This window comes from Schistocerca americana, chromosome 3, assembly GCF_021461395.2.
Source record: "Schistocerca americana isolate TAMUIC-IGC-003095 chromosome 3, iqSchAmer2.1, whole genome shotgun sequence".
Classification (NCBI taxonomy): Eukaryota; Metazoa; Arthropoda; class Insecta; order Orthoptera; family Acrididae; genus Schistocerca; species Schistocerca americana.
In genome coordinates, this window is record NC_060121.1 from 692,313,568 (window position 1) to 692,327,390 (window position 13,823).

Genomic DNA, 13,823 nt, shown 5'->3' on the forward strand with positions numbered 1-13,823 from the left:
CCACATGATTTTAAATTCAAGTAGTATCGATAGCAATTGAGAGATTTATACGAAACAAATTAATACGAGAAGGAGTTCATTCCACATAGAAAAAAAAAAAAAACAGGGTAGGCAGAAGCAACGATAAATGCACAAGAAATTTAACAGAACGCACAATCCCAAGACTGGTGAAGCGTTACGGGCGCTCAAAATTTAACACTGAGTCCAATGCGAGATGCATCAGTGGCAGGACATAGTAAATACCCTCACTGCAAGCTAACGATTATAATATTACCGACAACAGTGCCATTAAAGTACAGTTACTAAATACGGTCTCCATCGAAATTCCTTCATCGAAGAACATGAAGTAAATACACTCCTGGAAATGGAAAAAAGAACACATTGACACCGGTGTGTCAGACCCACCATACTTGCTCCGGACACTGCGAGAGGGCTGTACAAGCAATGATCACACGCACGGCACAGCGGACACACCAGGAACCGCGGTGTTGGCCGTCGAATGGCGCTAGCTGCGCAGCATTTGTGCACCGCCGCCGTCAGTGTCAGCCAGTTTGCCGTGGCATACGGAGCTCCATCGCAGTCTTTAACACTGGTAGCATGCCGCGACAGCATGGACGTGAACCGTATGTGCAGTTGACGGACTTTGAGCGAGGGCGTGTAGTGGGCATGCGGGAGGCCGGGTGGACGTACCGCCGAATTGCTCAACACGTGGGGCGTGAGGTCTCCACAGTACATCGATGTTGTCGCCAGTGGTCGGCGGAAGGTGCACGTGCCCGTCGACCTGGGACCGGACCGCAGCGACGCACGGATGCACGCCAAGACCGTAGGATCCTACGCAGTGCCGTAGGGGACCGCACCGCCACTTCCCAGCAAATTAGGGACACTGTTGCTCCTGGGGTATCGGCGAGGACCATTCGCAACCGTCTCCATGAAGCTGGGCTACGGTCCCGCACACCGTTAGGCCGTCTTCCGCTCACGCCCCAACATCGTGCAGCCCGCCTCCAGTGGTGTCGCGACAGGCGTGAATGGAGGGACGAATGGAGACGTGTCGTCTTCAGCGATGAGAGTCGCTTCTGTCTTGGTGCCAATGATGGTCGTATGCGTGTTTGGCGCCGTGCAGGTGAGCGCCACAATCAGGACTGCATACGACCGAGGCACACAGGGCCAACACCCGGCATCATGGTGTGGGGAGCGATCTCCTACACTGGCCGTACACCACTGGTGATGGTCGAGGGGACACTGAATAGTGCACGGTACATCCAAACCGTCATCGAACCCATCGTTCTACCATTCCTAGACCGGCAAGGGAACTTGCTGTTCCAACAGGACAATGCACGTCCGCATGTATCCCGTGCCACCCAACGTGCTCTAGAAGGTGTAAGTCATCTACCCTGGCCAGCAAGATCTCCGGATCTGTCTCCCATTGAGCATGTTTGGGACTGGATGAAGCGTCGTCTCACGCGGTCTGCACGTCCAGCACGAACGCTGGTCCAACTGAGGCGCCAGGTGGAAATGGCATGGCAAGCCGTTCCACAGGACTACATCCAGCATCTCTACGATCGTCTCCATCGGAGAGTAGCAGCCTGCATTGCTGCGAAAGGTGGATATACACTGTACTAGTGCCGACATTGTGCCTGCTCTGTTGCCTGTGTCTATGTGCCTGTGGTTCTGTCAGTGTGATCATGTGATGTATCTGACCCCAGGAATGTGTCAATAAAGTTTCCCCTTCCTGGGACAATGAATTCACGGTGTTCTTATTTCAATTTCCAGGAGTGTATTTTGGAAATCGAATCAAAAACTATTGCTTACTAGAGTAAGGTAAAAGTAGATATCCTCAGTACAGCGAAGCAACTCTGATCAAAAACTGCAACTTCCCCAGTACTGACCGTGTACCAGTTAGATTCCTTTGACGTAATAGATCAATACCTACAAATTATATACAGCCAATCGCTCGGGGAAAGATCCCTATCCGAAGATTGGAAAGTGGCACAGGAAACAGAAGGAATCCGTTGAATTACAGGCCCGTATCACTGACACTGATTTGCAGGAGGATTCAGGGACATGTACCATTCTCGAACATTACGAATTGCCTCGAAGAAAACCATCTGCTGAAAAACAGCATAGATTCAGAAAATATAGTTCTTGTGCAACACTAGCTCTTTATTACATGAAGAAATGGGTGCTGTAGACAGGGGATCTCAAATTTGTTCCATATTTCTGGATTTCCAGAAGGCTTTTGATGCCTTTCCTCACAAGCAACTTCTAATCAAATTACATACATATGGAGTATCATCTCAGTTTTGCGACTGGATTCGTTGTTTCCTGTCAATAAGGTCACAGTTTATAGTATTTGAGGGGAAGTCATCAATTAAAATGGAAGTGATATATGGCATTCCCCAAGGAAATGTTATAGGCCATCTGCTGGTCCTAATCTTCATAAATGGTGTGAGACAATCTGAGTAGTACTCTTAGATTGTCTGCAGATGATGCTATCATTTAGAGTCAATTAAAATCATCAGAAGATCAATACCAACTGCAAAATGATTTAAACAAGATATCTGCACAGTGCGAGAATGGGCATTTGGTTCTAAGTAATGAAAAATGTTAGGTCAACATGAGTTCTAAATGGTCTGTTAAATTTCGGTTACATGATAAATCACACAAAAATATACAAGCTGTCAGTTCAACTTAATACCTAGGAGGGACAGTTACGAACAACTTAAACTGGAATGATCACATATACAAAGTTGCGGGAAGGCGATCCAAAGACAGCATTTATCTGGCAGAATGCTTAGAAGATGCAACAAATCCACTAGATGGGCTGCACTATGCTTATCGACCTCTGCTGGAGTATTCCTGTGCAGTGAGGGATCCTTAACAGATATGATTCATGGCGGACATCGAAAAAGTTCAAAGAAGCCCAGGTCGTTTGTACTCTCATAAAATAAGAGAGAGAATGTCACAGTTAACTTAAGTGAGTTGGGATGTCAATCATTAAAACAAAGGCAATTTTCCACATGGTGGAATCTTTCCATGAAACTTCAATCTACGATTTTCTCCTCCAGATGTAAAAATATTTTGTTGATGCCCACCTACACAGGAAGCAATGATCGTCGCAATAAAATAAGAGACTTAAGCGTTCGTTTTTCCCGCATGCTGTTCGAGAATGGAAGAATAGTCAAATAATGTGAAAGCGGTTCGATGAAATGAGGCACTTAAATGTGGACTGCGGAGTAGACATGTAGGTGTAGAAAGGACAATTTGTTTGACACTTACCAGTAAGCGAGAAAAAAATGATAAAGATTCAGTAACTGACACCCACTGTACATACACATTGTAAGCTTCTGGTGTTAAAGTAAAGTTTTAACATGCGTTAGATGACACCCACTCAAAATTTACACTGTGAACTTTTCGTGTTAGAATACTATTTCAGATGCAGTAGCCGACAAACACTGCACATACACACTGTATGCTTCTGTTTTACGATACAGTTTAAGAAGCAGTAGTTAACACCTGCTATACATGCAAATTACCAGATTCCTATGTTGAATACTATTATTGTAAAAATGGGACTGTCGTAAGAAAAAATGGCTCTGAGCACTATGAGACTTAACATCTGAGGTCATCAGTCCCGTAGAACTCAGAACTACTTAAACCTAACTAAGGACATCACATACATCCATGCCCCAGGCAGGATTCGAACCTGCGACCGTAGCGGTCACGCGGTTCCAGACTGAAGCGCCAAGAACCGCTCGGCCACACCGGCCGGCTCGTAAGAAATAGTATGGGCGTAGGTGGTGTTAGTAAATTTTACGAAGTTCCCAGACCATTTGTGATGTATAAAATCCCTGGAATATATCCAATTCTAAAACAGATGGGTCCCTCCTGTATACTCGGTCAGTGTGAAGCTCGTTTAGTGAAGTGGATCTCGTTGAGCCAAGGTATTGTTTCCCTATTAGCAGACGTCAAGTAACACAATGTGTCCACAATCTTGTTGCTGAGCTGAAGCTGAATATTTCATTCGAAGATGGAAAATCTGGCAAGAAATGAATAGGATTTACTTTGCAAAGACACCCAGGCACTGCATAAAGAATTCCAGGCGTAATGACTCCATAAAGACGGAATGTTACTCATAAAAGAACAAAGATACAGCATGTGCAATTCATCCTGATGTCAAGAGTTTACAAAGAGTATCACGAAAAGAAGGATATACTGCTATCATGTATGGTTAAAATCGCAGAATGTATGAAAAATACTAAAAATAAGGCATAGTATTCTTTTATTTGAGTATATGGATATGCATAACTCTGTAAACTACTTTTACAATAAATAATTTTCTTAAATTCGCTTCCCACGCAATGGAAAATGAATTAGATAGACTTAAACTGACATTAACCTTTAATACGGAAAGTAGGCATATATCTTACATACGACAATCTATGTGACAATTCATTGCAATTTTCCTGTAACACGATCATGTGTGGGGTGTGATGAGTCACATAGTCTCCACTGTACGATAGCATAAATTATCAACAGAATATGACACATGTTTTGTACTGGAAGAAGAAGAAAAATGGTTCAAATGGCTCTGAGCACTATGCGACTTAACTTCTGAGGTCATCAGTCGCCTAGAACTTAGAACTAATTAAACCTAACTAACCTAAGGACATCACACACATCCATGCCCGAGGCAGGATTCGAACCTGCGACCGTAGCGGTCGCTCGGCTCCAGACTGTAGCGCCCAGAACCGCACGGCCACTCCGGCCGGCTGGAAGAAGTTAATAGCTTGGCGTCACTATAATGTTTAGCTAACTTAGACATCAGTTTTAGCCATGTTAATATATCATTCTGATAAATAATACAGACAGTTTCGACGTGGGGCTAACGCTGTTTATTTTAGTACGTAGATCAAACTATCCTCCTTGACAAATACACTTTAAACTGTGAGTTGTATCGCCCTTGTGTGTTTGTAATATTGTTGGAAATAAGTTCACACACGAGTAGTTTGGCCGGACGGGACGGCGGTGCTAGGCGCTACAGTCTGGAACCGCGCGACCGCTACGGTCACAGGTTCGAATCCTGCCTCGGGCATGGATGTGTGTGATGTCCTTAGGTTAGTTAGGTGTAAGTAGTTCTAAGTTCTAGGGGACTGATGACCTCAGAAGTTAAGTCCCATAGTGCTGAGAGCCATTTTTGAACTAAGTTTGCTTTCTTTTATGCAGAGTTCATAGATTGAACAAAACTCATCCAAAATCACTGGTTAAGCTGTAAGCTTCATCTGTAGCACGATGATGTGAGCCATGTATAAATTTCTCAAACATTATAGAAAAATTAGGTTACAAGGATAGTGCCACATATGTTTTGTGCTCGAAATTTTATTTTTTTTGCTAGATCGAAATTTTGTTTGCAGTCAGAGCTCTGTAGCTGTACTTGTGTATTGCAATAAACAGCCTCCTTGTGTTTTGGTAAATAATTATATTTTGGTTAAAGATTGTGTTTTCAGATAACAGACTTTTCTCTCTGTGTGGAAGCTTCTTCCATCAGTGCCTACAACTTTTGAACATGTTTCAAATATGAGATTTCTGAGATTCTTTTGAACACGGCGCCATAATGGCTGCTATAGCAAGTGAGCTGGTTCCCCAATATTGGATTTTTATTACAATTTCCCACTAGCATTACTGGGTTAGCTGCGTCATCTTGTGTTTTTTGATTTCTTGCCACTACCATGTTGCGTTGCTGAACTTCCAGCCAGTGCCATCTTGGATGTATGTATTTCTCACCACCGCCATGCTGCATCTTGGATTCCACAACTTCATCGCCGAAAATTGGCAGCCGCTTGAAATGTGGCCCAGAATCCCTATAGCAACTCTAATGGACCATCTGAGGGTACACGGCCACTTGGTGCATGCCATTGCGTCTGACACCATTCCGCCGACTTGTGTGTCGGTGATGATGACATGAAATAATCAGAGCAATATGAACACCCAAATCCGGAGCGAATAAAATCTCTCACCTGGCTAGGAATCGATACCATGGCCCTGCGATCTGGAGGCAGTGATACTAATTGCTGCAACACGGGCCGTGGATAAATGACTGATAGCAAATCTTTGCCAATGAGAATATCGTTTTTACAGCCAGACTCAAAAAAACAAGTATCTCATTTGTCATTATGAGTGGTTAGGCTATTGTGCCTTTGTCGCTGTTGTTCCCTTTATAAGCTCCCTTCGTCTTGAAGATTATATGGGTTAATTAATGATTATTATGTTACAATCCTCTTGTTGTAGTTGACGGTGTATATCGAGACTCGTTCATTGTTAAATGCAGTGGTGTGGTACTAACTGATGGAAACGCATTAAGAACTGGTAAAATTTAATTTATTTCCTTTATCACACTGCACAAACATAAACACACTATTATTCAAACTGTATGCCACTACTATTAAACATAGAGATAAATCCTTCGCTACGCAAGTGCCTTTGGCTCACGCAGCCTACACCTTCCTCAGCCTCTCAACAACTGCCTCTGCTTGCGACACTCTGCGCCAGTGGGCATTGTCGCCCTCCAAAGAACAACCACTTACAGATACTACATACCAGTACCCTCAAACCTTGTCGCTCCAAATGTTACATAAAAGGAATGGACAAAAGACGAGGGCAGCCCCAGTGTGGTACATAAAATTTGTTCATAGATCATTACACAAATTTTTGATACAGCCTTCTGACTATATACTTCTTAATCAGTGTTCATCGAAACAAACAGTTAATAAACGGGAAACCTGTAAATGCTCAGTTCTCCTACACAGTCGTTTTATGCATGGTGTGCGTGACTTACGTTTCCATTGGTGAGGTAGCCGACGGCGTATGGCGCGAGGATACCAGCGACGTTGGCAAATGTGTTGGAGATGCCGTACAGCGATCCGGAAAAGTTAGGTGCGAGCACCAGCAGGTTGGAGCCGTTTCCGGCATACTGCGCGCCCAGGCACAGTCCGTTCAGCGACAGCAGCCCCACGGCCAGCATGCGGTCGCAACCGGCACGAGGCAGCAGCAGCAGCGTCAACGCCGCTCCGGCGCCCGCTGCAAGCACAGTGGACAGTATCAAGAGGTGTGCCGGCTACTGAGGTCAAGGCTGAGGCTTCAGTGGGTATTTCAGGGAGTACTCGAAGAGTCAAATGTGCATGAACGACCAGCCTCCTTCGTCTTTCGCTCTAACCCCAGCTGTATAAGAAACAATTATACATCGTAACATTACACTGAGGTGACAAAAGTCATGGGATACCTCCCAATATGTAATACCGTGGCGGACCTCCTTTTGCCCAGCGTAGTGCTGCAACTCAGCGTGGCATGGACTCCACAAGTCCGCTGCAGAAATGCCTTTACATCAGTCCATACCTACGAAAGTGTTGGCGGTGCGGGATTTTGTGCACGAACTGAGCTCTCCATTATGTCTCATAAATCTTCGATGGGATCAGTGTCTGACAATCTGGGTGGCCAGATCATTCCCTCGAACTATCCAGAAGTTCTTCGAACCAATCGCTAACAATTGTGGCCCAGTGACGAAGTCCATAAAAGGCCGCAAATGGGTTCCAAGTAGCCGAACATAACGATTTCCAGTCAATGATCGTCTCAGTTCGACTAGAGGACTCAGCATATGCCACGTAAACACAGCTCACACCATTATGGTGCCAACACCAGCTTGTACAGTGCCTAGTTGACAACTTGGGTCCATGACTTTGTGGGATTGCAGTCACATTCGAACCCTACTACCAGCTCTTGCCAATCGAAATGTGGACTCATCTGGCCAGGCCTCAGTTTTCCAGTCGTCTAGAGTCCAATCGACATGGTCGCGAGCTCAGGAGAGGCCCTGCAGGCGATGTCGTGCTGTTAGCAAAGGTCTGCTGTATCGCCACCTAGCCGTGGTAAAAATTGTTGTTTTCAAGAGCGCTCCGCAGCGCGTAGTGTAAAGCAGTCGCCCTCTGTTTCTGGCTGTGGCGCCGCTGCGGCAATCGCAGCTTTGGTGTCTCCCTCTGGTGGGGAAGGGGAAACGTTGCCTGTCCATGTGCATTTAAGGGGCGCTATGAGCTCGCCAGTGGATCAGTCAGTCAGTTCTGGGTGAGTCTGGAGTCAGTCTGGGGTCAGTCTCTCGTCCCCAGCTTGCTAGTCTGTCTCTCGTCCGAATTTGTGGTGCAGTGAGAGAACTCAATAAGTGGTTGCCCAGTCGGGGGATTAGTTCCTGCATCTGAGTCTGCGCGTTAGGCCGCCAGTCTGCTCGAGTTGCTCAGGCAACGGTCATTGGCTGTTGGATCGATCGGTTAGTTGGTCGCGCACTGCGACACAAGGTGACTTGTCCGCCTTAAGCGTCGGTGCATGTGAGTTCGCCACGTGAGTCCAGTGGGCCGCTCCGTATAGCGAGGAGTAGTGGCTTCGCGGCCGACACGAGAGCAACAGGAGTCAACCCACGACGTCGGTCGAGCCGGTGCGAGTTGCGACGCCGTGAGACGGGAGATCGGCGCGCCTTCCTGCGTCCGTGGAAGCTGCTGGCAACGGACGGTTCGGGAGAGCGTTTTGGGGGTGATGCGCCAGGTCTTCGCCAGAAATCGCAGTTTATGGTTCAAATGGCTCTGAGCACTATGAGACTTAACATTTGTGGTCATCAGTCCCCTAGAACTTAGAACTACTTAAACCTAACTAACCTAAGGACATCACACACATCCATGCCCGAGGCAGGATTCGAGCCTGCGACCGTAGCAGTCGCGCGGTTCCGGATCGCAGTTATTAGAATTATGTTCTTTCATTTACTTGTTACATTATACTTGTTTTCTTGGTGAGGTCACGAGCCGCTTTGTTTTGGGGTCGTCCCACCATTCTCCTCCGTTTACCCACCCACAGGAAGGTGGTCATATATGAATTGGATGGTCCGTTTTCACCTTGTGGAGTAGGGGCGGGTTAGAGCAACCTGCGGTTCGGGTTGTTCGGTAATCGCCCTATCAATCTGCCGTGCGTTAATAGCTACCTCTGTCATGTTTGTCGGATTCGTTGTGTCCACGAATTTATTGCGTGAAGTGTAACGGCCTAATTCCTGAAATCATCTTGAGAGGCGGTATATGTGTACTGTAGAGCATGTTTAGCCAACGTTGTATAATTTGTTAGATTGCATTTTTATTGCATTTCATGGGCTTTTATTTTAGTATACAAAGTTGCCACCCTTCCACCATAATACTTTTCTGAGAAGTTAAAAATAAGTTGTACCTTCGGTGGCAAGTTAATCTTTTATTTTTAGTGTTTTGTATCATTTCCACCCCTCCTACAGGGTACATAGTTTGTGTGTTTGTGTGAATTGTTAAAACTTTTACTTTAAGGTAATCTGGTGTCTTGCAGATTTGCACCTGAGTAGTCTTTCAGAGGTTGTTGTGAGCGGTCGTGACTACGGCCGTGTCAAAAGGGAGCGGCAAGGTTCTCAGCCCAAAAGCTCATACACTCAAAAATTTGTTTCTTTCTGCCTCTGAATAAATTGTAACTTGATATTTAGAGGGTGCTTTCTGCTTATAATTTTAAATCTGTTTCTTAAAAAACAAAGGCTTTTAGGAATAAAATTCCCATTTTGATTTCATCAGTTACTCCCTGGCAACTACTTCCACGCTCACATAGTGTGATTAAACGTGTTAATGTTCTTGATGAATCGCTAGCAAATAAACTAAATTCTTGAGAAAAAGTTTTGAAAGTAAATCCACGGTTCAGCCACCTTTCGCCGCACTGTGCTCACGGATACGCTAGTCGTACGTCTCACATTGATTTCTGCTGGTATTTTACACAGTGTTCCTTGTGTGTTAGCACTGACAACTGTACGCAAACGACAGTGCTCTCGGTTGTTTAGTGAAGGCTGTCGGCCACTGCGTTGTACGTGGTAAGAGGTAATGCGTGAAATTTGGTATTCTCGGCACACCTTGATACTGTGGACCTCGAAATAGTGAATTCCCTAACGATTTCCGAAACAGAATGTCCCGTTCTTCTAGCTCCAACTACCATTCCGCGTTCAAAGTCTGTTAATTCCCGTCGTGCATTTTCACAGGAATCACCTGAACACAAATGACAGCTCCGTCGTTGCACTGTCCTTTTATACCCTGCGTAAGCGATACTACTGCCATCTGTATGTGGGCTTATCGCTGTCACTTGACTCTTGTCACCTCAGTGTATATATCTCAAAGATCAATACAAGAATTAAGGTGTGTTTATAATACGGTATGTTGGCCTTGTAAAAGAGACGACTGTCTAAACTTTTCATTCACATAAAGCGAAATGTTTCGCGACACAGACATGAAAAGGACGAGCTGTCAGTTTCGGAGGCAGCCGTTTTGGTGGAGTGAAGAACTATTCTTATGAGGGAAATCGCAGAGCTTTATCTATATGCCCGCGAATGTTTTTTATATATTGTATCACTGGACTATGCGTCAAACATGTAAACCTTCAGTCGCGTGGCGGAATATGGAGAGACGACTTACAGTGATATGATGACGGAACACTGCAGGGGAAGGAAGAGAAAACAATAGATGACGATACTGATACGTATTCGTTGATATCGTCGGTAGGAGCAGAAATAAATCGTCACGGGCAAGTTACCAAGTAGTGCTACAACACGTGAGCTTGTCAAAACATACATGTCGCAACTGTTGAAAACAATACAGGTTATCATGATTTTTGTAGCCAATAAAATGGCTCTGAGCACTATGGGACTCAACATCTTAGGTCATAAGTCCCCTAGAACTTAGAACTACTTAAACCTAACTAACCTAAGGACATCACACACACCCATGCCCGAGGAAGGATTCGAACCTGCGACCGTAGCAGTCCCGCGGGTCCGGACTGCAGCGCCAGAACCGCACGGCCACATCGCCGGCTGTAGCCAATAACCTCAGCAGCGCTAAAGACAGAGCATAGAAGCGTTACCGTTCCCTTTCTGAAGACGTGTTCTCTAACTGGCTGCACAATCCTCCTTCCCTTCTGCACTTGTACCACTTCACTATCCAATGTGCGGGGTTTTAATCATTGCAGAGCTGTAACAGAAGACCTAAACGCATGTCCTTTCATTCGATTACTTTGTCTAACACCCCAACTTTTTTTCCAGTGAGTGTAGTAACAAATATCACAAACGCTTAAAATTTTCTTCCGAACGGCCAACCATACTGACATATATTGTCTAGCTACTTTATAGTGTGGTTTACAACTTTAGAACGTATATGTCAGAAACAACTATGTCGTGACATCATAAACGCACGTATATTTAAAATAAACTGCGAGTTATCCTGAACTGTTTGTGGCAGTTACGTAACAATGTGATGTAAAATTTGGAAAAGAAGAGAAATTCAAGGATTGGTTGTGAGGGAGTAGTGCACACTAACACTACTGAAAAAAATAAAACCTCCAGTTAGTATTTGTATTTTGGAGTGGCGTAATCTATACTTTTTTAATTCATGGTGCACCTATTGTCTGTGTGTGACCAGCAACAGGTACTCACTGAGGCCGTTGAAGATTTTGTAGCCGGAGAGAGGCGTCACCAGGCCTCTCTTGATGATCACGTCCAGGATGATGCTGGATAACACACTCGCCACTCCGCCGACCACGTAAGGCAGTGCCGACAGAGCTGCGTTCTGCAAGAGTGATGTAGAACATTTGTTGGACACTATATGGTTTATAAAAACTTATGACCATAGTGAAAGTCACGAAATACTCGCAAATGATCACAACCATCCCACAGTCATACATGATTGAGTTTAAGAAAATGTTCCTGCTGACTCATTAGTTAATCTGCAGCATTCTTCTGTAGCACCACATTTCTAAAGCTGCTATTCTTACCGTCCACGTTTCAGTTCTGTACAAGACAACAGTCCAGGTTAATACCTCCAGAAAATATATGCTAACAGTTAAATTTGCATTAGATATTAACAAATTATTGCTGCTGAAAAATGCTTTTCGTTTGATTTTATATGCTGCCTACTTCAGCCATAGTCAGTTATTATGCTGCCCAAATAACAAAACTCATCTACCCATTTTAATTAGGACACATTCATTATCCTTGTTTTGTTTTTATTCGTGTTCATCTCATAACCTATTTTCAAGACAACGTTCATTCTTTTCATCATCTCTTCTAAGTCCTTGTTGTCTCTGACACAGTTAAAACTGTATTGGAAAACCTCAATGTTTTATTCCTTTCACTTGATTTTTAATTCCCTGTTCACATGTGTCCTTTGTTTCTTTGACTGCTCAATGTAGACATTGAATATCTGTATCTCACTTCCATCTCAACCACAGGTTCCATTCCATGTCTTTCGACTCTTATGACTGTAGTGTCTTTCCGTGCAAGTAGTAAATAACCTTTCGCTCCCTGTGTTTCATCGTTGCTACCTTCAGAATTTTGGAGAGTGTATTCCAGTCTACTTTGTCAAAAGCTTTCTCTAAATCACCTGATGCTTTAAATATAGGATTGCCTTTTTTGAGTCGTAGGATCAATATTGCCTCGCGTCTTCGTACATTTTTTGGAGCCGAAAAAAAAACGAGATCGTCTTTTACGAGTTGTTCTATTGTTCGGCATATAATCCTTGTCAGTATTTTGCAAGCTTGATGTATTAAACTGGTGATTCGGTAATATTCACAACTGATGGCACCTGCCTTTTTTGCAACTGGGATTATTACATGGTTTTTGAAGCCTGACGTTGTTTCGCCTGTTTCGTGTATTTTGCACACCAGGTAGAACAGTTTTATCATGGCCGGTTCTCCCAAGGATCTCAATAATTGTGAGAGAATATCATCTAATCCTGGGGCCTTGTTTCGGCTTGGTAATTTCATTTTCTATCGAATTCTTCTCGTAGTAATAAATCTCACAACACGTTTTCTACTACTTCCTCTTCTCTTTTTATAAAACTGCCTTCAAGCTCGTTTCCCTTGTAGAGTAATTTTATATACTACCTCCCCCTTTCACCTATCCATTCTTTCCTTAGTATTGGTTTTCCATCTGACTGCTTCGTAGTTATACAACGCCTCTCTCTCCGCCAGTATCTCTGTAGACGACATCCACATTTTTCCTAGTTATGCATGCTTCTACATCACTGAAGCTCGCGTCCGACCCGTTTCTGCCTTGCCATTTTGCACTTTCTTTCAATATAATTTTCTAGACGCTTATATGCTATTTTGGTCTGCTCTGTTTCCTGCATTTTTATATTTTCTCCTTTCGTCAATTAGATTCAATTTCTCGTGTGTTATTGAAGGATTTATACTGGACATTGTCTTTCTGTCTATTTTAACAACTGGTCTGTTTACTATTTCGTCTTCCACAGTTACCCATTCGTCTTCTGTGGTATTTCTGTCCCCGCTTTCGGTCAGTCATTGTCTAATGTCACTTCTGAAACTCTCAACTACCTCCAGTTCTTTCAGTTTGATCAGCTCACATCTCCTTCGTTTCCTATCGTTTTGCAATGTCTTCAGTTTTAATCTACAGCTGATAACGAATAAATTATGATCAGAGTCTGCATCTGCCAGTGAAACGTTTTTCTGTGTAAGATCTGATTTCTAAATCACTGTCTTACCATTTTGTAATTTTTGTCAAACCCACCTGTATCTTTCATGACTATTAAACCAAGTATTAGCGAGGATTACATTCTGCTCCGTGAAAAATTCTACCAGAGGGCTTCCTTTTTCATTCATTCCCGCCACTCCATGTTCCCGTAATATTTCTCATTTTCTCCTTTTTTCCTGCTTAAATTCCAATTCCATCACAATTAAATTTTCTTTTCATTTAACTATCTGAATAACTTCTTTTATCATATCATACATTC

The 13,823-nt window shown here is 43.9% G+C and overlaps 1 protein-coding gene across 1 annotated transcript in view; it reads right to left on the reverse strand.

Moving 5' to 3' along the window:
• The window catches only part of LOC124606317 (putative inorganic phosphate cotransporter), a 58,775-nt gene that overhangs the window by 18,669 nt on the left and 26,283 nt on the right, over positions 1-13,823 (reverse strand). The window contains exons 5-6 of the mRNA XM_047138300.1: positions 11,510-11,642; positions 6,833-7,074 (exon numbers count right to left, since the gene is read on the reverse strand). Coding sequence (XP_046994256.1) covers positions 6,833-7,074; positions 11,510-11,642 — 375 coding nt within the window. The remainder of the gene's footprint in view (positions 1-6,832; positions 7,075-11,509; positions 11,643-13,823) is intronic.